The sequence below is a fragment of the Coloeus monedula genome (assembly GCF_965178545.1).
Source record: "Coloeus monedula genome assembly, chromosome: 5".
Lineage (NCBI taxonomy): Eukaryota > Metazoa > Chordata > Aves > Passeriformes > Corvidae > Coloeus > Coloeus monedula.
The window spans coordinates 68,483,981-68,510,513 of record NC_138785.1 but is presented as its reverse complement, the minus strand read 5'-3'; the positions used below and the strand labels follow the sequence as shown (position 1 = coordinate 68,510,513).

At 39.1% G+C, this 26,533-nt stretch overlaps 1 protein-coding gene across 3 annotated transcripts in view; it reads left to right on the top strand.

Moving 5' to 3' along the window:
• Positions 1-16,803, top strand: part of MAEA (macrophage erythroblast attacher, E3 ubiquitin ligase) — a 49,538-nt gene extending 32,735 nt beyond the window's left edge. For all 3 annotated transcript variants that reach the window (XM_082281243.1, XM_082281245.1, XM_082281244.1), the window contains exons 4-9: positions 1,956-2,078; positions 5,018-5,094; positions 11,131-11,239; positions 14,149-14,282; positions 14,977-15,172; positions 15,576-16,803. In XM_082281243.1, coding sequence (XP_082137369.1) covers positions 1,956-2,078; positions 5,018-5,094; positions 11,131-11,239; positions 14,149-14,282; positions 14,977-15,172; positions 15,576-15,671 — 735 coding nt within the window. In that variant the 3' untranslated portion in view covers positions 15,672-16,803. The remainder of the gene's footprint in view (positions 1-1,955; positions 2,079-5,017; positions 5,095-11,130; positions 11,240-14,148; positions 14,283-14,976; positions 15,173-15,575) is intronic.
• The last annotated feature ends 9,730 nt before the right edge of the window (positions 16,804-26,533 follow it).

The following is a 26,533-nucleotide window of genomic DNA, read 5'->3' as shown; positions in this document are numbered from 1 at the left end:
AGGAAAGTATGATTGGATTAAAAAAACCCCGTGTGGCACGTGGGGTTTTTAAAGGTTTATTGCCTAATTGTGTCTTAGTATTTTTGTGGTTATCAGTCTGCATGATTAAGACTTCTAACTACATCTAATCAAATGCAAAAGCTGTTTCTGTCTCTACAAAAGGATTTCTTAATGCTTTTTTTATATTGTTCCTTAACTTTCTATCGAGTCAACAGAGAAGAAAATTCTATTTATTGGTGCCATTTAAATGTAATTGTTAGTTCTGAAAGAAACTCTTTTAATTTAAAATGTTCTCCTCTGTTTTCTGGATACATACTGTCTATTTAATAGAGAAGGCTGCCAAGCTTTGACTTCTTTTGGCAACAGCAAATCAAATTAGCATTTCTGTTAAATAGAACCTTTTTCATTTTAAATTTTCAAAAGCAATGTAGAAATTCTCTTTTTATTTAAGAGTTTTGTCTGCCTCAGCAGCAATCACAGTCTTTTTGCTCGTAGTAGAGGACTGCTATACTAACACCTGATTGATACATACTGATAGCTGGGATTCTCTCACCAGCTCATGGGCTTGTAACAAATGCTGCCCTTATGCTTCTTTAATTTTTTTTTTTTTTTTGTAATGAAGCTTAAACTATAAAAAGCTAACAAATGAGATTAAACCAGTGATTTGTTTCTGCTTAGCAGATCCAGTCCTTTTTTGATGTAAAAGAAAATGCTTTTGCTTTAGTTTGCTGTAAAAGCAAATGCTGTTCATTAAGAGGGCCCATAGCTCAAGTAAGGTTGAGGGGGTATATGGAGATGTTATTGTTTGTAACTTAAATGGAATTGTCTTTCCACTCAGCAGCTGTATGGAATGCAAGCAAGATAATTAATATGACTGCATTATATGTCAAGCTACTTACACGGATGAGTTAATGAGCAAGAGGTATTTATATGGTCACCTTATCATGCACAGGGGAGTGATGCACTTTTCTTCCACTTGAGCATATAATCAGAAAAACTTCAGACCAGCAAAAAGATTCTCCTGTTCTTGTAGGAATATTTTAAAAATACTGTTGTGGAATAGGTTGGCATTCTTTCAGTCCATTTGCCAACACATTGCTAAAATACATTAATTTTTTTTATCCCTGAGGGTATGGGAAGAGTCCATTAAAGTCCAGTCTCGGTGGTGTTCTGTAAACTTTTAGCTGTCTGAATTACCTGGATTTGATACCACTAGAGCTGCGGGAGGCCCTTTATTCTTTTGGTGATAAATGGTTTTGTTGCTATGATCATACAACCTATAGAATAAATGTTAATGTTTTGGTTTTAAAATTCAAGTAATGAGAGAAAGATTTAGTAAAAGCTGCAAGTTCTGCTGCACTTCAGAAATACGTATGGCTTGTTTTAAGTTTCTGTAGATAACCATTCTGATAACCCTAACATGATTTACTCCACTTTTCCAATAGTATTAGACTTCCTGTATTTATAAGGAAAAACTGGCTAATGAAATGTAAGATGTGAATGTGATATAGTTGATGCTAGTTCTAGTTTTCAGCTTTGTCTCACAGAAGGTAGAACTTCTAAGACTTAAGTATATTCAGCTGTTCTGACAGCTGACAATGCCATCTTATTTCTGAGAGTGGTTTTGTTCACTAGAGATGTGGTAGTATTTGTGATATTAAGCATGTCAGTTGCATAAAAGTCTGCAAGATTCTAGGTATAATCTTTAATATTTTTCTTTATTTTTTTGTTCTAGTTCTGTTATGTAACTAGACTCAGAGAGCTGTTGTCACTATCAGAACATTTCAGTCCTTGGAAATATCCTGTAATGTCTTTTTACAGTGAACAATTCTAAAAACCAGAAGTCTTGAGAACAAAGTCTTTTGTATCTCTGTATTCCAGCTAAGTTGAAGAATTGCTGTGTCAAGTATGAGCACAATTTAACAATACTTTCTTTCCTTTTTTGTTTTTTGAAGGACTTGGTAAATATTGAGATGTTTTTAACTGCTAAAGAAGTGGAAGAGTCATTGGAGAGACAAGAGACTATGACTTGCTTGGCTTGGTGTCATGACAACAAATCCAGACTCAGAAAAATGAAGGTATGAAAATGCAACATGTTCACATTTTGCTTAAACTATTTTCTAAACTACTTGGATGCTGGATGTGGTTAATTTGTTTTAAACTATAGGTCTTGAATAAGGTCTTGTATAAAAGTAAGGACAGTAGGTATAAAAATCTTCTTAAAAGGCATAGGTAGTTAGAGCTAAACAGGCTCAGAAATGTCAAACCTGGAACTGAGTGATAGGTCATCTGGATTCAGTGTTGTCTCAACAAATTATGCTCAAGTAAAATACAATACTCGGTTTGGTGTAATTTGTAAACAAATAAATGCAGAAATACGTAGTGTCTTGATGCCTGTAAACTTACATTTGTAACTCTGTACGTCCTGGTGAGACTATAATTCAGTTTATATGTGAAGGTGTCTTACGAATGAGATTAATTGGTAATCTAAGAGAAATTTCATGCAGATTTTAGTCTTAGCAATTTTTAACTGTTGAATATAAGAAAATAAAACTTTAGAGTAAAGAACTAACTTGCTGTGAGAAAATACTAGTGAAATGTGTTTTTTTCAAAAACAAAAGCTGGAATCCAATCAAGTAATAAACACAAAAAGTCTTCCCCAAGCCATTGAGTACCATGAGCTGAACATGCTGTGTACTTGTTGCTATGCAGTCAGTTTAAATTTCCTTGTCTCCTAAATTATGCATTTCAAAACATGCTGTAATCTTTTATAGGGCTTGCAGAAATCTGTTTTTAACTGATATTAACCAAAATCCCTGCCTCCCTCAAAGATGTTTGTGTCTTATTTTTTTAAACGAAGCACTTTCTTTAACCAAAAATGTTTGAGTGCACTTAACAATAAGCAAAGAGTGGCATTCTCTGTCACTCAGGGGCACCAAACTGAGAACGAGCCAAAGATGGGATGCAGAAGTAAATCGGCCAGTGATTACTCTAGAGAAAATGATGGTCTTGTTATGGAAACCATTAAAGGAAAACCCGAATTGGTATGTAAACCACATTGCATAATGATACTGCTAAAAAATCCCCCTCGTGTAATCTTAAAATGTTAAGTAATGTAAGAAATACAATCTGAACATTTTACTTTTTCATCACCAATTTTCAACAAGCAATAAGCAAGGGAAAAATCTTCCCCATCCTCTTTCTGAAAAACGAACTACAACAAAAATCTATTTCTGCAAGCCTTACGCTTTTTTCTTTTTCTTTTTCGTTTCTTTTTGAATCAAACAAAAACCAAAGCTAAGGCTGTGAAAGATCAGAGTTGGAAGAAGATAAATTACTACGCTTCTTTTTAAAACACCAACATTTCTTCTGCTTCTAGTTGCTTAGCTACTCATCAGTGTTAATGCTCTAAAATCCCAGCCACCACCTACCTGAATGCAAGCCTTATCTAAAATCTGAAGTGTTTGGTGGCCTGGGAAGGCAGTCATGTAATCTTTACAGATGTGAGTGATCTGAAATCTTGTGAGAGCTGCTGTGGGATTGTTAAAAGGTATACAGTGTTGGAATGCATCATCTGATTGTCTAGGACTCTCTGCTTTAGTTACACTTTTCTGCAGAACCCATAAGGCCATTGGCTTGCACCTTAATTGAAAATTCATGTGTTTGTCATGTGGGTTTTGCTATGGAAACATCTTAGCAAAATAGGAAGCCCTGGGATTCAGTATCATTAACCATTAAAAAGCTTGATCAGATTTTTAGTGGAAGCAAACTTCTTTAAAATTCTAGATGAGGGATTTGTGTAGATTTGGATAACAAGGTGCTTTAAAATAGTCCTATTGAAAAATCTCAGTATCATTTTCTGCTGAATCTGGGCTTGAATACAGAAAAATGCATAGTTGGAAAATAATTTTTTCTGTTCCTTAAGTAAGTTTTAACATATGACAGAATGCATCATTTTTATGTTAAAATGGCTTATGTTTTAAATCTTAAATAAGCAATTGTTGCAATTTGTGCATTAGTCACCCCAGGCAGCTAACTGATAGAAATTTGGAGTTGCTCAAATTCCTACTGAAGTCACTGAGGAATTTTGATATGACTATGCTGATGGACAATAAACAAAAGGCAACTATTCATTAGAAACATGGGTAAAGAAAAAAACGCTCAGCAAGTGGAGCGGAGGAACTCAGGGAGTAAAAATCCTTTACATGATTCAGAGCACTTTGGGTTTTCATTATTTTCGTAAGGTAATAAAACAGTTGACTGTGTCCCTATAAAGAAGCATAGTGATTTGTTCTTTTACGGGAGGGGGGAGAATCTTTTTATTTTTAATTCCACATATTCAAAGTTTTTTTATAGATTTTGTGAACTGGTGATGGAATTTGATTTAAAGGGACACTGTCAACTTCGTTAGGCTTCAAATTTTACCTTTTTCCCAAAACAGGTAAATGCCACTTGGTTTTCTTGTTTGAGACTTGTTTCCAGCATGGCTTTTAGATGTTTGACAAGAAGAGTGGGATAGAAGTTTGAAGAAAGGGAGGGAGGGCATTGCAGCAACTTAAACTTTGTGCTGTTTTTTTTTTTTTTTTAATATTGGGGTTTTTAAAAAACATTCAAAGGCTTGTTTCTTCCTTGGAGTCTTCTGGGCAGACCTGTCCAAATTATGACATAGCCCCAAACTACTGTTGAGTCTACTACTTTAAATTGTAAGAAAGTAAAAAGAAACCACCTATTACTCTCATTTGTGTCTCAGGTAACAATGCTTTCAGTCACTAGGAAAAAGTTCGTCCCTGCTGATGGGAGGCAAGAGGAGGAGGATTTTGTTTGCTTTTAGGGATTTCTTTGCTGATTTTGTCTGTAGAGTCAGCATTTCAGCTTTTTTTGCATGAATGCCTAAAAGCAAGCAAACAAGGTTGCATGTTATTAACACTTTCTTTTTTGTTGTGCACACACAGTCGTTAACAAACCACGCGGTGCAACTTTGGCACCATCTAAGACCCTGTCTTGTCTTTAATCTCAGAGCTGTCTGGAGTTCAGCCTAAGGATTCAGGAGTTCATTGAACTCATTCGACAGAACAAGAGACTGGATGCTGTGAGGTATGAAATTAGGATGCTTTCCAAACAATTTTTTTCTTAACAAGATGGTATTATGCTTCATTAGAAACATGTGACTATTGTTGCAACACCCAGAAGCCCTGTAAAGCCTGTGAAGGGTCTCGCCTCGTATTGTCATCAGTCTTGGGATTTAAGATGGGCTTGAATTTGTTTTAAAGGCGAAGTGCCATTCCACAGATGTGCCTTTTTAAAGAATTGATGTCACTGAAACTCTGCATCTTTCTATTCTTCAAAATTAACCTGTTTTCAAAAGCAAATGGATTTTCTGGTGGCATATAATATGTAAATATATATTCACCCTTAACTAGTTTTCAAGAGGTACAGCTAGCTTCTCATGGCAATTCATTACAGTTTTAATCATCAAAAATATTAAAAGGTTAATGAAACCTTCATCTAAAGCTTTAACATTTCTATTTTGACTGAATTCTCTTCTGCTTTGCTATCTTCATTAAACTTTTTATTCTGCAAGTTACCTGCAAGACCGGGTTCACCTTCTGTATTGATGCCTAATTTAGAGTTCTGTGTGGTCATGGGTGGGAGAGGGTTGAGCTGTGTTAGGTTTTCCTCACTCGTTCCTCTGGCTCCAAATTAAGAAACCAACTCAATATCCATTTTCACCTCTTCTGAAGTAGTTCAGTGGGGACTACAGGGGGAAAGTAACAACCCCCAGTGGGGCTGTGAATCAGTAACAGAAGTGGAGTCGCACCTCAGCACTGCCTGACTTCAATCACAATACAGTTTTTCTGACAGTACTTTTTGTACCAGCACATGAAGCAATTTATACATCTGAGTTAATGGTCCTGATTTAAGGCGAAATAATGTTCCAGGATAACACAGGAAACTAGTCCTGCTGGAATAAGTAGAATTTTGATACTGGGACAAAGAAATGTGTTGATAATTTGATAAGCAGTGACCTTGCCAGTGCCAAAGTACAGTGCAGCTGGCAGAGCTAGTGGAGCTTACATGTGCCCAAGGGAGGGAGTACTCACAGCGAGTTATTTTTTTGTAAGAATATTTAAACCTAAAGAGAGGTGAGAAGTTCATGGCCAGACCTGAAGCTTTGCTGATACATTCTGATGACAACACTGTTGCCACATAATATTTCTATGTTAAGGAAGTTGCAAGTTCTGCTGCCTTTAAATCCAAACTAGGTACTTCAGAAATTGAAACTTACATTTGTGGCAGAGCTGATATTTTGGTCAGAGCAGCACAGATGTACAGAAAAGTATCATAATGTATGCACAGACTGAAAACATTCTAGCATATTCCCAAGTGTAGATGGAGAAGCTCTCCTGCAGGGCAAAGTTTTAGGGTTAATTTCAGGTTTTATTTTTAATTTCATTCAAAGCATGGCTTGCTTTGAGCTAACTAATATCATTCCTACTTTGCCCTACTTGCACTTAAATTGTCTTTGCTCTGGTCCCGGCCAATGCAAATGTGCAATCTGATAAACTCCAGCTAATTTTAATGTTAATAATTAAAACCAAACATAATAATTAAAAACAAAACCTACAAGCTAGCATTTAGATATGTGCACTTACTCTTGATAGAATTATCAAATCCTAAGGAATTGTCAAGTACTTAAGAAAAGGATGAAAGAGACTCGACTCCATTGTCTGTCTTCTGAAGCCCATGGTGCTCTTTATATCAAATGAATACTGTGCCTTTAGCTTTATTCTCAGTTTGTTTCTTTGCCAAGTGTGCAGTCATGCATCTTAACAATGAGTAGTCCATGCTCTAAAAACTATTTTCTTTGAGCTACAGCTTCCTTATGTAGCTTGGAAACCAGAGGGCAGGCACAGAGCTGAAATAAGGAAATAGGCTGAGAACTGGGACAAAGCAGATAAGGTCCTTCTGTATTTTATTGTTACTGGATATTTGTTTCCCTCTCGTCCCTCTTCCACATCAGAAGTGGTAAAATTTGCAAGCTGTCAGCCCTCAAGAGGACACAGCATGCTTTGTGTGGAATAACCTGTATTCCTGAAGTCTCTGAGGTTTACAACTTAGAGCTCCTGTCTATATTGTAAACAAGACATCCCTATTATCCCTATTGAGTGTTGGTAAGGGTGAAATGTGTATATTCCATATAATATTCCATATACCTGCTGAAATTCAGGGTTGACATACATTTTATACTTGGCAATTATAACCTCCCAGTCGTGGCAATGCTGCTTTAACTTCATAACCAATCGTAAAAGGAAAAGGAGCTATGGAAGTCTTCCTGTATCTTAATTTACTCCTTTCTAGCAGGATGAGTTTTGATTATTCTCTACATTCAGACTTCAACATCTCAATGCTTCCTTTCCGTAATGTGGCTTTAAAAATGTAAGCTTTTACCATTCTGTTCTACTTTGTTTCAAAGTAAATAAGTAATGAATAAGGGAATACATTTTGGGGAGGTGTGGCATAAATCTCATTGCTTCTAGCAAACCCTTGCAACTTGTGGTTTTATTAGCTTGCTTCTGTTAAGTGCCTGCAGCAGGATTCTTTCAGTATTGTGTCCATGGTGCAATAAATAGGTCAGGCATCCATTAGAAAGCAAAGAAAGAGGCTGTTTACCAAGGAGTTTCCTGTATGAGTGGAACTGGGGGAACTGACATTTTGTTGAAACGCAGCTGGTGTTTAAATAAGTTTGAAAGCTTCTGCTGCCTGCTGAGAACCTCTGAAGCGACATTGCTTTTACATTAAAATTGATGTGCACTTTAAAATTACACATCTTATTAAGTAAGTGTTTGAATTTGTGTAGCTTTTTAGAATGAGTACAAACAGACTTTCCTCTAAGGTACCTTATCAGAGTAGCCTTGAAAATGCAAGTTTCAAGAATGTAAAAAACTGTTCTTGAATAGAAAGAGTAAATCTATTAAGCTTAAATAGAACACAAAGTTTTTTGCTAATATCATTAGCCTTTAACTCTCAGTCTCTAGGGTTTTTTGTCAAATTTGTACCTACTACAGTAACAATGAATGACTGATGACACCAATTTCACACTTTAGGAGCTCTCACTAATTTCATTCTGGGAAATCTGACAGGATTCTGATATTTTGCTCTTAGGCAATGCCAGAGAGACACAAAGTTCTCAGCTAAAAGCTCAACAAAACATCATGTGCACTTCTTGTTCTAGGACTACAAAGGATGAAAAGGAGTAAATAAGAGCTGATGGTGGGCAAAGTTAGGAGAAAATGGCTACAGTCTATCATTTTAGTCAACTTCTCTCCTACAAGGATGAATGAACACTACTTTTTTGGTGGGGTGGGGTTGAACAGGAGTATAAAAATAATGAAACTTTTGAGCATTTTGAGTATAAATTCTGCAGATTGTCATAAGGATCTGAGATAAAGGCATTCAGGCATTGGCCAAAAATCAGAGTAGAAACAAGTCCTTTCTTGATAACACCTTATATTTGTGTTCAATTATTGCTACTGTCCAATAAATATGTTCATTTTTATATTCAGGCATATGTAGATATATAAGCTGTACATTGCAAATGTGTATCCTTTTGTAACAGTATAATGTACTATTAGTGAACTGTAGGTCTTCAAGTCTTTGTAAATATTTGTCAAGTACAATATCTCAGCTGTACCTGTGTGGGCTGGAGGAACACACAAAAGAAGATGGACTTCGTCCTCGCAGAATTTACAGAATCATTCTGGGATTCAAAAAACAAAATTTTCTGCCTATTACTTAGATATGTCACAGGAATTTAGTTAGTAGATTCAGGGAAGGGTCTATTGTCAGGATTTTAAAAATACTATCTAGAAAAATTTAGCTCCCTGCTTTAGCTATAGTGACTCGTATGTGCTAACGGTGGTAAAGACATTGCAGTTAAGCATTGTAGTGTTCACATAGACCTCCAGGAGCATAATAACACTTGCACAGAGGTGGAAATAGCTGAATGACAAGGAAAGGGGTGAATAATGGCATGAGAGCAAATAAGGTGTTACTTCACTGTTGTGTATTCCCAAGTAACTTACAGTACTGTGTCTTGCCTCCCAATCTAAAAAAAGATTGGAGTGCTATGAATTAATGAACTTGCTTCACCTTTGAAAGATATCTTGCTCCATTTTAATTTTTCAGTGTTGGCTTTCAATGGATAAAGCTTAGCCATAGCATGCAGACCTTGTGGGAAACCTTCCTTGTTTTTCTTTAAAGAACACAGGAGGGAGGGAAAGTCAGGAGATGAAGGCTAACTAACACAAGGTCACTTTGGAAAACCTAACTCATTCTGGCTGAACCCAAAACAGCCACCACATCCCAGTGTGTTCAGTATTTTGCAAGTGATGGAAGGCTGATGGCCTGGCAGGGAGGAGAACCTCAGTATTGACCAGGCTGGTGAAAACTGAAGTGTCACTTCTGTTTTACAATCACAGAACATAACTGCACTCTAATCAGTTCTTTTGAGAAGATTTTTTTTCCCCTTTTATCTCTCATGCATGCACAGATAGTAATTTAACTGGTAGATCTGAATTTTTTGGTTTGCCTAATCTTTGTTTTCAAAAGCTCTTGATTTCATCTGCAGCTCTCCACTGTTATTTTAGCTTTCTTCCAGTGAGTCCAGGCTGTCTCTTCTCTCAGGCCAGGGACTTTGTGCTTCTGCCCTCCTAACAGTAATCACCTGGGGAACAATGTTTACATTCCTGAATTGCTCACCCAGCATAGGAAATTGGGTGGAAACAGTCTGTCCTACATAACTTCCATTGCTTCCTGGCTTGGGTGGGAGAGGAAGTGGGAGTACTGAAACACTGCTAAAGAGACTGTTCTCATGGTATTGATGACCTCAGTGCAGTAGTCAAATTCAGAATGGGAGAAAGAAACATCTTACTTAGGTTTTCTTATTCAAGCCATGGGCGTATTGAAAATATTGTCTATTCCTAAAAGTAATTTAGGAATTAGTAAAAGACTCTTCAAAAGTTAAAAAAGAGCAAACTCTTACTAGAGTACTTAAGAGATGGCTTGGTATCTTCTCCATAATAAAAACTCTGCAAAAGTCACAGCATAGGGAAAACTTCCCTACACTTAGCAATGCCAGATATTCAGTATAATGCTGGTTCCATACCCAGCCCACTGTGCTACATCTGTGCACCACTGAGAGCAGGAGCTTTTAGCAGAAATGCTGAACTAATCATGCAGCTTAAAGGCTGAAGGGTTTTCCTGCACACTTACAGTCCAGCTTGAGAATTACTGATCTTGGGAAGACTAGGCTGGGGAAACTTTCGTATAGGGTTTTTAAGTAGTTGAATATCCTTATAATCTGGTAATAATTTTGTGGTTTTGTACTATTTACTGAAAAATATTAAAATTTGTATTTTTGATTTAAATGTTTCTGGTAATACAATAATACTATTTCAAATATCAAAGCTTTCAGCCATGTGTGTGTCCCTTACCATCTGTATGTGTTAAAGTATAAAAATTTATACTAAAGTTCTAATTACTTTTTTTTTCTTGGCTAAAAAAAGTGCTCTTAACAAAGTGTTTTCTATTACATTGCCCTACAATTTCTTGTACTCTGCACAGAAAGTGATATTGTCTTCTAGACTGTACACCTGCTCCCAAAAAACCATTTATTCAAAATAAACATTGCCCCAAATGTCAGTATAAACAAGGCAGATACTTGAACACTCTTTATGTGTAATGGGTCTGGAACAGCTGATGTTCAGACTGACTTTATCTCACTTGTGAATGTACGCCAGAGGAATGTCATACACTGAGCCTGCATGAGCAGAGACATTTCTTCTAATAATCATGGTTGTTTTAGTTCTAGGTGAGGCAAGACTTCACACTACTATAAAAAGATTCTGGTTCCTAAGAAATTGCAGTGTAAAAATGCTAATTCTTAGTCATTCTTGCATTCCCATTTGCAGGATGTGTTTTTTCAAGTCCTTTAAATGTACATAGAGCAGTCTTGGAGTTCACATACTGAGAGCAGAATCTAGAGGTTTTCTCCAAAATCTTCCATAATTAAGTAAATTTACTTGATTTGGAAACAAGGCTGTCTAATAAAGTATCAATTCTCTATTTCAGACATGCAAGAAAGCACTTCAGTCAGGCTGAGGGAAGCCAGCTGGATGAGGTTCGACAGGTGATGGGAATGTTGGCCTTTCCTTCAGACACTCATATCTCCCCCTATAAGGTAACATGCTGCTTGAAATTCAGTGCTACAACACAGTATTAAAACAGATGTTTCAGCTCTTTTTTCACCACAGGAAAATGCATTAATAATATCAAGATAAATGGGTTTTTTTAATTTTACTTCCTAAATTCCGCCTTTGTAAGAGTTCTTAATTTTAGTAACCAGTCCTTGTACATTAATCCAGAAAGTATTTGTATTGTTTCAGTGGAATTGTAGTACTAACATGGATTCACACTGAGCTAGGCTTACCATAAGCCCAGCACTAGAAATCTGTGGGGCTGGAAGCACAATAATTGAATATACAGCAAGAGGCAGAAGATGGGGAAGTACAAAGAAAAAAAAAGAGTCTTGTTCAGCATACAAAACTGTAGCTTTAATACACCAGCAGCAGTTCTTAATTCTACTTCTCACATTACTGTTGTTGCAGTGATTGGCATGAAGAAAGGAAAGATGATTTGAATGATCTGAAAGCAATATTTTTGGTCCTTAAAATAAGTGTTCATTTATGTGGATTATGCAAATTAATGTAGATATTAGTGGTAATATCTACATCTAAATTTAAATAAAGCAAAATTCATAGGTAGCTACTGTTTCTACAGTCTGAGTTCTGTGGTCATGTGCTAATTCACTTCTTTTTAACTTGGCTTTGGAGGCAGAAGGTAGAGAAGAGTTGAGTTGTCAAAGCAAGACAAGAATTCCATGAAATGCCAAACCATTATGTGGCAGTGCCAGTATAAACACATTTTCTAAACATGATGATGAAGTCATGGTTTAACAAAACAAACACACAAAAAACCCCTGAAATGAACAACCCGCAGAATTAATATGAATTTCTTTGCTCATCCCAGAGTCCTAGAAGGATCCTGGTATTTTACATGCTTGATTTGATCTGAGTTATGAGCATAAATGATAGAGGTGTTAGAAGACTGGGTGTAAGATAGAGCTTATCATTATTTTAGTAGTTCGAAAGAAACAGACAGGAAATAAAAATCCTGTCTTTTATTCTAAGGCCTAGTTTGGGGGGAGTGTTTTAATGAGGGAGAACAAGGAGAAAAGGCTAGGATTGTTTCATGTACAACCATACAATGAGAACAAATTCCCTGATACTTATGGATATGACTTAAAACATTCTAGTTTATGGAAGTTAAGTTTTGAATTCTCTAATAATTACCTAGTTCAACACAATCACAGAGCATGTTTTGAGTTACCTTTAGTATCTTCACTATGAGTTCTGTGCATAAATGGCTTCCTAAAATGCCTTTAAGTAAATTCTTCATAAATCTGTGACAAAGTTTGTGAGATCCTATCTCTAAGCAACTGATTTTTATTAATCCAAGGAAAAAAGCATCTTCTGTAACCAATGAATAGAACTTCCTCTGCCTTTTCCCCTTTCAGGACTTTAAGGAAAATGTTTACTATTGTGGCAAAACAAGCTACTTTCTTTTGATATCCCTTGAACAATCTTATGTCACTGTGCCTTCCATTAGGCTAGATTTCTTGGAGCCCAATCCAACCTGTCCTTGAACCAGAGAATCATTGAATTGTTAAGGTTGGAAAAGGTCTCTGAGATCATGCAGTCCAACCATCAACCCAGCACCACCACTAAACCATGTCCTCATCTGCTGTGTCCACATGGTTTTCTCCAGGCTAAGCACCCCCAGCTCCCTCAGCTGCTCGTCATCAGACTTGTGCTCCAGACCCTTCCCCAGCTCTGTGCCCTTCTCTGGACTCACTTCAGCCCCTCAGTGTCCTTCTTCTTGTGAGGGGCCTGAAACTGAACACAGGACTTGAGGTGTGACCTCAGCAGTGCCAGGTTCTAGGGATGGGACATGCACAGCCTCTCTGGGCAGCCTGGTCCAGTATCTCACCACCCTGACAGCAAAGAACTTCTTGCTAATATCCAATCTAACCCTGCTTTCTTTCAGTTTTAAGTCATTCCCCTTGTCCTGTCATTCCATAGCCTTGTCAAAAGTCCTTCTCCAGTTCTCATGTAGTACCTTCAGGTACTGGAAGGTGCTGTAAGGTGTCCTCAGATTGTTTCTCCTTGTTCCCTCAAAGCATAGCATGCACAGTTGACAATATGATCAATGCAATACATTTCAATGTGTATAATATCTATGTGACAAATATTATATAAAGGTAAATAAATATTGCCACTCCTCATGACCAAAGTGCAGGTTATGGATACAAAGGATGAGAAAGAAAGGATTAGGTGTCTGCCTGTATAGATGATACTAGGTATATTTGCAAGGGATCTTCACTTCCTACATGACTCTTTTCACAGCATTGCTTTTACGGTTCAATATATCTGTGACCTGTGGGTTTAGTTCTTACTTCCATGGAAAGAAAAATCCTGTCTTTAATTACTATTCCCTGACTTTTAGGTAACACACACACCATTATAGAATTTTGTCTCTGAGTAGCTTATGTAAGCTTTCTCTAACCTGGGGTTGTGCCAACTTCTTCAATTTGAAATCTTTTTACAAAATTCTGTAAATATTATATATTGTAAATGATTATCAGCAGAATTAGCCTGACGTGATTTAAAAACAATTCTGACTTTTTGATGTTAATGGTTTGGAGGCTGTGGAGTACTAATGTTGTTTCCTAAGTAGTCCAGTATTCTAGGAAACTAAATGGAAGAAGTAACCTCACCAAGATTTATATACCTTGATTAGAACATCTGGAGATTGAAGGGAGATTGAATATTGCTCCAGCTATTTTAAATAATACTAGATTTAATAAAGTAATGTTAAAAGGTACTTCTTAAACATTATGCATCGGGGTGTCCACTTCTGTTTTGTGATGGGTTTGCTTGAGTGAGTTTTGCACAGTTTGCTACTCCCAGGCTTTTGCTCCCTGGGACAATTAGATTGAAAGCAACTTATAGTTGTGGTTTTTTTTAACAGGATCTCTTGGACCCTGCTCGATGGAGAATGCTGATCCAACAGTTTAGATATGATAACTACAGACTACATCAGCTGGGAAACAATTCTGTTTTTACTATAACACTCCAGGCAGGCCTTTCAGCTATAAAAACACCGTATCCTTCAATGCAGATATTACTGGGAGTGAAAAAAAGCCTTGTGGGGGTTTATTTTTGGCTTATGGATGCTTTTCAGAAAGTTTAAATAAGAAATGTGACACTTCAATATTTTTGCTCATGAGTTGTTCAGATGGAGTATGAATTGGTCACTATTAAATTAAAGGGAGGTAATAATAAATAGCATTGTGGTTTAAGAAGAAGGCATGCCCAAACAAAAATTTTCAGGTAAAATGTAACATTGTGATTGGTTTGGCTGTTTTTCACGTGTCTTAAATCAGTGAATGTGCCTGCAAGGGTTAGTGAGCTGGGTCACAATTACTGGTTTTTAAGCACTGAAACACAAACTTACCTGCCAGGTTTTATGTGAATATTCAAAAATATCTGCATCCTTTGAAATTTTATTGGGTTTGCTGCACACTGTGTTGTGCTGGAGAAGGGCTGGTGCTGGAGTGCTACACCTCAGAAGCTTTACCTGTGCAGGCTGCCAGATATGTGTGGTTCTTTCTTGTTCCTAGAAACAAAGCAAACCCTTGATTCTTGTATGTACACATTAAACTTGAATTAAATATTCCTGTGCATTCTGTCACCTGGGCTCTGTTGGCACAGCTGACAATCTTTTAAGATTTTCCATACAATGGGAAATTAATTATGGTTTCACTGTGGCAATTGTTCCCTAACTTGCTGTTAACAGACAGTGTTACAAAGAGGATGGGAGCTCAAAAAACCCCGACTGCCCTGTGTGTAGCAAATCCCTGAACAAGCTGGCTCAGCCCCTGCCGATGGCACATTGTGCCAACTCCCGACTAGTCTGCAAGATTTCGGGGGATGTAATGAATGAAAATAATCCTCCTATGATGTTACCAAATGGATATGTCTATGGATACAATGTAAGTGTTGGAGTCAATGGCTTGCTGAAGGCTAAAATAGCAGTGGTTTAGAATAACTTGCTGGATTAAAATAAGAGCTTATAAACTTAGTCAGAAGCTAGAAAAATACTTCTTGCAGTAATGTTTTTTTAAGGACTGTATATTTAGCTGCTTAAATTGGTCTTAATGAAGACATATTAATGGTCACATACCTAACTATGTGAATTTGTAACATGAGATCAAATGGCATTGGAAATCTTTCCCTCCAGAGTGCAATAATGTAGAATAAATAACTTCTGGGGGCAAAGATGTTTTGACCTCAGACCACAACATTTTTTTAAATTAAAAATTCATTTCCTAAACAGTTCAGCAATGCTTTGAATTACTGTTGTGAATATTATCTTTTGGTTTCATTCTTTTTCAGTCTCTGCTTTCTATTCGTCAAGATGACAAAGTAATTTGCCCAAGAACCAAAGAAGTCTTCAACTTCTCACAAGCTGAGAAAGTCTACATCATGTAGGTCCGTAAAACACATGATGAAGTGCCGCTGGAATTTTGACACAGTGTATCTTGGCATACCCTGTAAAGGGGGGGGCCTTAATGTGTGGCAAAGAAGCAAAACCTGCCACCTTGGGGAGCAGACCTGTCGGTGGCATTATTGTTTCTTGCGACCAAAGATCAATGAGCAACAATAAACACTCTTGAAACGAGGAAAAAAAAAAAAAAAAGAGAGGAATTATGACTTAAGTTTGTACTTGAATAAAAAACACAAAAACAAATTTTGATTGTTAAGGTTTTGTAACATAAGGTCAAAAATTGGACTCTTCTCAAAGAAAAGTACTTTCATCTTCTAAAGGATAGCTTTCTTTAAAGATGGACACTTGCACTGGGGGAAAAGTTACAACAGATTTGAAATGAAATCCATTTTTTTTCCCTCTTTTTCACAATTGTCCAAGACCCTTTTGTTATCAAAGATCTCAATACTACCAATGTATTCTCCTTTAAGCTCCTCTTTGCCTTCTTTATGATCCTCTGGTGAAGTCATCCTGAACATGAATGATATAACTTATTTCCATGGGAAGATATTTTTGATGTCTTTGACACAAGGTGGCTTCTCTGGAGGATCAAATAGAGACTGGTTTGAAGGAGTATGAAGTCTTTTTCCAAACCCAAATATTTTAAGGAGGTTGCATAAGTATCAAGAAGAACTCAGAACATTTCAGGCAAAATCCAATGCTTGTTTAAATGTTCTTTTTCCAGTCTACCATAGTGTTAAAGTCCTTCTAAAGTTATTAGTTATGTGCATAGGGTTCAATATGAAATCATTAGTGCTACTGCCTTATTTCTTGCTTTGAGAATGTACTCACATGACAATGAGCTGGTATTCTTAAGTGTTGGGCAAAGTTTCTGAAGATGCCTTGCAGGATGACTACATAATTCTAGGGTCTAAATAGTATTCATAACTGAAACTAATAGTTCAATTTTAACAACTGCAGAACACATCCTTATGACTTTTCAAAAGAATTAAACCATTGTAGTTTAAACAAAACCATATTGTAGAGGTTTGTATTTAGCGCTTATTTTTGCATGTTGATGTTGATTAGCTAATAAAAGATTGTAAATGTAAGACTGTTAATAAAAATTGTTTTCCATTTCTTGATTATATAAAATTAGAAAGCTGTTTTGTGTTTAAATGTAAAAAAATTAACTCTGACAATGGCCTCTCTTAAAATGAGTGTAACTTCCAAGTGTTGGTTTTCAGTGTTCTGCAAGACTAAAAAAAAAAAAAAAAGAAAAATAACACACACACACAAAAACATGCCAAAAAATCCCCCAGCAAACCAAAAAAATGCCACACAACAACCATAACCGTTGTTCTTCAGAGCATTTCAGTCAAATAAGTATTTTTGGTTTAAACTTTCCATATATGAACAGTATACTTGAGGATTTTTTCTGTCTCTTCCTAGAAGACTGCCTAATGTCCTAGAGCCTTCCTGTTAATAAAATGTTGTGGGTGATGTTAGGTGTGGGTTTCTCATGCTTTAAAGAATGCTAACAAAGCATAGTCAGAGGACCACAACTTCTTTTCATGTTCAACACTTAAAGGTCACAGATATTGCTAAACTGATTGTACTAGCCACTGTGAAACTGTAAATACCTGGGCTTTCCAGGGAGGTGTGTCTGAAAAGGTTCCATTTTCAGTAATATCATTGTGGATGCTTCAGAACACGTTTGTCTGGACTGCTGCAGTGCTGGCAACTTGGCGCAGGCCAGTGCTCATGCACTCACTGCTGAGTCTGTCCTCTGGGCACTTTCTGAAGTGGCAGATTTTAATGATTCCTTAGAGCAAAAGTAATGTGCCAAGAGTAGGTGGAGACAGATACTGAGAGAACTTATGTTAGTACTGGACGAATTTGCTATCAGTTATGCAGTGACTGGTCTCTTCCTTTCTCCTGGGGCAAGAGTTGAAGCACCCTCAAGTTAGAGGAGGAGAGGATGTCACCCTGAGGAGCAGTGTTACTCAAACCCACGTGGAACAGCACCTCTGTCTCATTGGGGCACTGTGTACAGCATCACTGTAGAAGGGCAGGCATACCTTGAGGATGGCAACCTCACTTTTCCCTACTTTACAGAAATTCATAAAAGGCCCAAAGGAGGAAAGAAGAGGTAGATTTCTATTGGACCTGAGGGAATGTGTGGTAACTGCACAACAATTGTAGGGCATGCAAATTGCTGCTTTTCATTCTCTTAAGTACCAGTTAGAGCTATGGTTTCCTGAGATTTCAGCCTTGTTTGATTTCTGTCACCCGAGCAGAGTGGTGGAGAAACCCACACTCCCCAAAAAAACCTAGTTTGGGATGGGAGAAGAGAACAGCTGTCCTACAACAAGGACCTCCATCTATGGGAGGTGTGATTCCAGAGGGCCAGGTGCCAACATGAGGACTCAGTCCCTGATGGTGTGTTACAAGGGAGTGTTCCAGAAGGAGCGTAGGGGAGCTTCAGCTGTTTGTTAGCTCTGATTGCTCACTTGGCAGATCTGTGGTCACACAACCCATTCTGGCTGCAGCGAGGCCTGTGTGCCACAAGCAGCTGTAGCCTCCTGGCTGGCCCTTCTGAACTGCTGGGCTGCTCTCAGGCTTGCTCTGGCATGGCTTTGGAAGCCTTCAGCTCTATGAGGGTCAGAAACGGTGGCAAGCATGGATTGTTTTGGTGCAGCTTGGAGCTCTGGTTTGCATTCCATGGCTGCTTTGTGCAGCTTGGAGCTCCCGATCCAACAGAGGTGTTGGTTCACAGCTCATCTCACAGGCGGCCCCAGCCATCAAACCAGGTGCCTCAGTAAGCAAAAAATTATTTAAAACAGTAGAAACTCTCTAGTAAAGCAAAGAGTTTCAAGATCTGGCTAAGCTGGAAATGAACAATATCCTTCACTGAAATGTTTTTTCAGTCTTGCCAGGCAGCTTAAGGAGGCTCTGGATTTTGGTTGTGGTGTTCCTGTTTGGAGGCTACAGTTTGTCCCAGTTGTGGTCAGGACAGGTTCCTCTGATTTCCAGTTATACCAAGGATGAGAACTGCCTTAACCTTTCCTTCTGTTTGTTGTGGTCCAAAGCCCTACTGTAAATGCTGAAGATTTTCTACTCTTGCAGAGAAGGATATACTGGTAGCTCTTAACAGTGCCATGAAGGGGCAGGGGAGGGGAGTACCTGTTTCAGCTTCCATTATCTTCCAGGCTGAGAAGGGTTCAAGACACTGAGGTCACAATACTTCCTAGGTAGGAAATAGCAAAGCTGATACCAAACTCAGGCAAAACATTTTGCCAGAAGCTTTAAAGACTGATGGACTGGTATGGGTTTGGGGGTTTCTTTAACATAAGCATGGCCTTTCCTACTCAGTAATAAAATTACTCCTTGGCAGAAAAAAAAAAGTTATTTGGGACAGGAAGAATGATAAAATTACAGCTGGAAATCTGCCAAAAGGAAGCCTTTGAACATGCTTAATGGACCACTATTCAGGACAAAAAAAAAAATGAATACTCTGATTTGCTTTTTTTTTTTCAGCTTCAGGTAGCCTGAGCAGAGTGTGTTGGGAAACACACTAAACACTTTTATTGAGGATGCTTTGAGATCCACACTGTGACACTGTGCAGTGGGCGTCCTGTTGCACAATAGAGGTCACTTGATACAACAAAATGAGTATTTAAAATTCCTCTTTCTTGCTTTTTCATGTTCCATAATGAGGTGCTCTGAATTTGTTCTCCAAATAAAGCCCAGCCCAGATCCACATGATAGTTGATCAAGTCTGATCTTCCTCTGATCGCTGAACAGATAAACTGCCAGTAGGTTCCTCCAGTCACCGAATCTATAGCAACTCCTTGTTTGATGATGAGGGGGTCATATATTCACCAGGATCTCCCTGCCATTATGCTTTTCCAAAGACTCAGTGTCTGGTTGGTTCTGTAATGTGCATCAGTCACTGAAAGGCAGCATTTTCTTAATTCAGTCATCTATTTTAAAGATAAGTGTTAGCTAAGCTCTGAGAAGTTTTCAGCAGCTCAGCTTTCTCTTCATTTTAGAAAGAGATGATTATAGCCAGGTAGGTTCTGTATGGGAAAGTATCTCTGGCACACAGTTGGGAAAAAAATTTGCCATGAAGGCCAGTGGAAGGGAGCAAGTTACAGCTCAGTTACTGCTGGATGTGAGGGCTGAAGATGTTTTTGGCACAGCAGCTGTGGAACCAACACAAAGTAGTTCCAAATTACAGCTGGCTTTTGTGAGAAGTTCAAGGTGTATCTGAGCTAGGCACTAAAAAAAAAAAAGTCCTAAGAGATCTAGTCCTAATCTCAGTACCTGGGAGTTCTTAACATCAAAAACAAAATTAGTCCTCATTGCTAGCTGGCAACAAGTCGATTTCACTGAGGAGCTCACAGTTGTGAATCAGGTATTTCCAGCTACACCATGAAATCCTGCTATTTGGTCATGTTACATTTATCAGAGATCTGTATCCTAAGCCAGAGGAAATCAGCTGTAGATAAGTAACACCACAAGAACAATAGGAAATAGCAGAACAACAAGAAAGAGGAAAGGCTGCTGAACAAGAAAAGCTGTTTGGTTCGACTCATTAAAAATGAGATCAAGCATCGGGGTAGAGCTAAGAAATGTTATCAGCCAGTTACCTTTCAACGAATTTAAAATAACTGAAGCTTTTAAAAGTGTAAGTAAGAAGAAAGAGTTAAAATGGAAGTACTGTGTGATAGAGATCCAGATGTGATTACAAAACTGCGCCCAGCACCTTGCTGCTTGCTCCTAATAAAGATGGGAATGTGCAACATCGGTGGGTGGTGGGGAGAGGGAGATGCACTGAGAAAACCAGAAATAACTTAGCAACATGGAAGTGAAAAAAATTGTGCCAAGTTATAAACCAAGTGATCAGTCTCCTGGGACTGTTAATTGTTCAGATCTAATGGAAAGAAGGTGCTCTAGTATCCAGTCTGGGAATCACATCGCGTAGAATCAGAATGGTTTGTGTTGGAAGTGACCTTGCAGATCATCTCATTCCAACACTCTGCCATGGGCAGGGACACCTTCCCCTAGACCAGGTTGCTCCAAGCCCCATCCAGCCTGGCCTGGAGCACATCTAGGGATGGGGCAGCCCCAGCTTCTCTGGGCAACCTGTGCCAGGGCCTCACCACCCTCACAGGAAAGAATTTCTTCCCTATATCCAATCTAACCCTGCCCTCTGCCAGTTTGAAGCCACGCCCCTTGTCCTGTCACTCCATGCCTTTGTCAAAAGTCCATCTCCAACTTTCTTGTAACCCCTTTAGGTTCTAGACGGTGCCGAACAGCCTCCCCAGAGCCTTCTGCAAGCTGAACACCCCCATCTGGCTCAGCCTGTCTCCACAGCAGAGGTGCTCCAGCTCTGATCACCTTTGTGGCCTCCTCTGGACTTGCTCCTTCTGATGCTGGGGCTGCAGAGGGGTCTGGTGCTGCTGTGCTGGAAGCTGGAGCACAGCCCTGGGTATTCGGGTCTTATCTCTTACACTGCAGCTGGTGCAGAGGAAGCACTGAGCTGTTCAGTTTTCCAAACTAAAATGGAAATCCAAAGCTGGTTAAGTGGGGATAACATCTGTACCTACTCCTTTGACCCTATTTCCTATCCCGTAAGATTAAATTTTATGTTGTGCATTTAAGGAAATTGTTATACCTATCCCACAGAGCAAAGGGAAAGATTTTCCCAGGGAGATCATCTGCATTCCCAGCCAGGACTTCTTCCTGACAGAACCAGAAGGAAAAATGAGGAGAAAAAGATTATAAGGTCTATTCACTTCAGGACAAAAAGATCTTTAACTAACTTAAATATTTTGTTCGCCACCCACAGAGGTTAAGTGGAATCATATAGACAAATTCCCCAAAAGGAAATAAACAGACAATAAACCAGTAGACTATTTCCTTTTCTTTCTTGGCAAACCACAGCAAGACAAATTGCTCAGAAGAGCCAGGAGCAGAGCTGTGGGAAGTTCTTCAGGGTGCCCATGCATGCTCCTTATGGAGATGTATCCTCTTTCAAGTAGCAGCTTTAGGGACGCAAACCAGAGAAATATTTTATTAAATACTGGAGGGGCCAGGGAGAAATTGATCTTAGAAAAACTCAAGTTGCCCTGGATGCAGTCATTAAGGAAAATGTCATATTAATCCCTGCCAGGAAGGGCATCATCCTGGCATTGTGCTGTAATGCCCAGCTATCGCCTCCGCTGGAACCAGCTCTGTGCCCTGCTGGCAGAACTGGTCTGGGAGGGCAAAAATCCAACAGGCAGGGTTTGAACCCCTGGCTGCTTGTTGCTGGCCCTTTGAGGTGGCTCCTCGGTAGAAGCTGTTTTGATCAGTGGTGTGGGGGAAGAGGCTGTTTCTCCATGAGCATCGTGACACAATTCTCTATTTTAAACTACGCACACTCCAGTCACTGTCTCATTGTCCTGCTCGTATGTGCACAGGAGCTCCTGAAATTATTTGATCCTATTTGTGGCCATAAGGAACATCAGTTTACAGGGCTGGCTTCCATCATAGGAAATGGAGAAGAATTCAGGCTGGGTGGTGGGGGATGCACCAGGAGAGCATCTCTGTGGGTGGCTGCTGGAGCAATGGAAACAGCAACAGCGTCTTGAGCTGTCTGTGTCAGCTGCAGACACCTGAGCAGTGTGGGGGGTCTGCTATGGAGGGGAGGGTCACTCCCAGCTCCGATCAGCTGAGGCCAGTGTCACATTCCTATCTCAGGAGCATTACAGCCTGCTTCCTGACTCTTTCCTGGAGTCATCATGAGGCTTGAGCCAAAAAGACAAGGAGTCTCTCCAGTCTGTAAACAGATCTTGCCCTCGGGGCATTTGCAACTTGCCCATCCTCTGGGTACAGAAGGTGCCTGGAGCAGCTGTGCTGCCAACCTTTGTGTGTGGGAGCCAAGACACGACCAGCTCCAGGAGGAACAACCCTGCAATGGGATGAACACCATTGAATGAGTGATCCTATCTTGTTAGATGGTCAGACAGTGAAGAATAGATGAGAATTGATGTTGCTGATGCAAATCTGTTGGCTTTTCTTTTCCAGCAGCACTTTGCAAATGTTGATCTCAGATATACATACCCTCTGATGATCCAGGCTTTGTGGCATCTGTTTCCTTTGAATGTCACTGTCACATCCATTGCCAGCTATCTGGCTTCAGTGCTGCATTATCCAACTTGAAAAAACAGTGAATAAACAGGGTGCTGGTTTTATAGGACAGCTAATGATTCAGTTTAACTACCAGGTGTAGAGAAAAGCCCAGAGGTCACAGCTGAATTGCTGTTTTGCTTCTTCAGTGAGTAACAGACCTTCGTTGACACACCTAATTTTTATAATAATTGGAAAGAATGTCACCTGCCCTGTTAAGAGAGAAATTATCCTACCCTTGGCCAAAACATATTCCCTGTGTCTATGGAACCTTCTTCTGAGGAGGTAAAATTAATAATTCCTCACTGAAGTAAGATTAGTAGCTGCCACATCCAGAAATACCTCCCTTATTCTAAACCAGTTAGCAAAGGATAATGACTTTGCATTGGGAATCTATAAATAACATCACCTGTGATCTCTGTGTTTGAGGGTGTGAGATGCTGGAGTAAAATTCTATCTGAATAAAGTATTTGTCTTCTTTCCTTCCACATCCTGGATTTCCAGGAACACCATGAAAAGAAATCAGAGTGCTGAAGAAGCCAAGAAGAATCCTCGGGCCAGTGAACCTAACACTGAACCTAGCACTGAACCTTTGGGTGGCTATTTAAAAATTACTGCAAAATAACACCTCAAGGTGTAGGTGAAGATCGTGCTCAGGTGAAGAGATACTAAAAGGTCTGGGCTAAAACATGAAGTCTCATAGAACAAGTTTCTGGAATGTTCTAAAACTTTGTGCAAATCCCATTAAACGTACCAGTATGGATCAGTTCTGTTAAAATACCAAAGATTAAAAATGCTTCCTCACAGCATATGCTCCAAGCAGTAAGAGGGGCTGCTCCCACTGTTAGAGGAACCTTCCTATAACCCTTCTCTGTCCTTAAGTAACTGAGTCTTGACATTTGGAACATTCTCGAAAACTTCCAGCAGTCACTTTTAACTCAAGGATACTTCAAGAGACATAATATCCTTTTTCTTACACTCTATTTGCAGAACACTCTCCCTCTGTGCTGTCCCCTCTCCGGGATCCACTCACAACTCCACAGCACAAGTGGCCAGGGCCCTGCTCTAACAGTTACTGTCTGAGTCACCACGATTTTCATGTCCTGCCATCTCTGTTTTGTGTAAAAAGTCTTCTCTGTAATTTAAAGCCTTCCAAAAGAGCCAGTGGCAACGGATCTCCAGTGTCCTGATTTTGGATGTCGAGTCTCAAAACTATTTACAATCCAGGGCTGTTTGGTTCGAGCACATCTGTCAGAAAAACTTCATCATGAGACAGAGAATCTGTTTCCTCACTGGTAAAATATGTGCCTGGTTTCCAGCTTGAATTCATCTTTTGTTTCTTGGGTTTTTCACTGCTATACTCAGAATCATTTAATGGGATATTTTTCCCTGAAGATAATTTTATTTTATTAATAAGTTACCTCATAATAATAAAAACTTACTTAAATCTTTACTAATAGGCACTATTGCAACTATTTCTTTTCTGCTGTTAGTTCTTGTACCCTTCCTATAGGTCACAGAATTTTTTAAAGAACTTTATAAAATGCATATTATTTTAGTATTTGCTGTGCTGTTTACACATTTTACAGAGCTTAAACTACTTAGTGCTTTTTGTTATTGCTCTGAAACTGTTTAACCCTGCTGTTCCAACAGCGTGATTCCATACAATAGAGACATATTTGAAATTTGCTGGTGGTTCTGAAATAGCAAGAACTGCTGCTTTTCTGAGCAGCAAATGCAGAATATGGATTGATGTTAAAATATTCCTGTGCAGTTCAAGATCTGTGATACTTTTTGAAGAGACAATGCAGTGTATTTCTGCATCAGATGAATTTTGTTCCCTAAGGTTTTTATTGCACCATTTAAAACAGAGTCCACGCAGTGATAGAAGCATATGGAGATGAGAGAAACCACAGTGATTGCAGATAAACTGGATTCCTTGTTTGTAGTAAGTAAAGTTAGACTGTGTTCACACACATGTAAGGGAACCTCTCAGCATTTCCATCACTTCCTCTGGAGCCACTTTCACCAACCTGTGGTTATGGTGCCCAGGGCAACGTTTTGGCAGCTCAGTTGTGATTTCAGTTCACCAGCAATGGCCTTTCAAGGAAGAGCCACTTCTCTGTCAGGAGCAAGTTTTGCAGTTATAATAAGAAGGGGAAAGAGGTTTTTCATAAGCTTTTTGGTGCAAACTTTTTTCATTGACTTCTTAACAAGCTCAAATATCTTCCATATTGATTTTTTTAACTGGCTTCAGAGTTTGGGGAGGAGGGGATGTTTTCATTGGGGTTTTCTGGGGGGGCTTGTGGTTGGTTTTATTTGTTTTAGGTGGGTTGTGTGTGTGTGTGTTCAAAAAAAAAGGCAAAGTGTGCCACTAGACACTTTTAATGTTTCTGTATTTTTCTGTTTCTGTATTTTGGATTACTCTATCCACTTCCTTCTACAAAGCACAGTCATTCTTCTTGGAAAATGGCCCACCTTCAGTGCTTTCTCAGAGACATGTTGTCTTTTAAATTGTCATTAAAATTAGTTTCTATGATGTGATACTCAGGAATGCTTTGTTCAAATGAAATCTCCTCTTTGCCTATTTTATTGTGAGACTGTGATTATGTTTAAAGGTTCTGATCTGTTTCAGGATTTATTCCTGGCTTGGAAACAGTGTGGCCTTGCACAGAGATGGAAGATGCAACAAGAGAATATGGGAAAAAGGGTTGTGACTGGGGTTCTCAAGAGACATTGCACATCATATGTGTGTGTGTGTGTGTGTATGTATATGTATATACAGAGAAATATAACATGCCACGTTTAAATTTCTCTCACGTGTGGCCTTGATAGTGCTGGGTCAATAGTTGGACTTGACAGTCTTGGGACTATTTTCCAACATAAATGATTCCATGACTTTCCCAGGTGACCCCTAAGGTTTTGGATCTGGTACATCCACCTCATTGCCACAGGTTGCTGCTACAAATCCTGTAAGCTCAAATCCTACCGTTTAAAAACAAAGTAATACAAAATACCTCGCTGACAGTGAAAACGCTTTGTAATTGATGCTGAAAACACCGAGCAGGATTTCCAAGGCGGGGCTTTTCCCAAGGAACAGCGGTCTCAGCCGCAGCCTTTCCCTGGCTGGACGGGCTACAGGTGTTCCTGCATTGCCACCTGCTGGGGGCTGCGCCCAGGGCAGCCCCCGACCCCGCAGCCCCGGCAGGGACACGGGGAGCCGGGGACACGGGGGCTGCTCCCCGCACCTCGCAGGCCCTCCTGCTGGAGCCCCGTCTCCAGTGGTCCCCCCGCCTGTGGCTTTACACCGGCAGAAATGCCCCGGGCTGCTCCTGGAGAGGGGAAATAAATAGAGTTTATGGTGTGTGTAATTCCCTAGGCACACTCGTGGTTAACGGTGACAAAGTTCAGAGCCTTATAATGTCAATGTCAATTTTTACTCTTATCTGCAAATAAACTCATCTTAAAAGTACTTTATGCTTCTGTATAAATTTCATTTCTGTTCTCATTTGAAAATGTACTTACCTGAAAATTATATTTCTCGTAGCTCTGTGAGCTTAACAAATATTATATTTTTTTCCCTAAAAAAGACGTACATTTAGGGGGTTTTTTGGGTTTTGGTTGGTCTTGTTTGTTTGGGTATTTTGGGGATTTTTTATTAAATAAATAAAACGCTTTCTAAATAGAT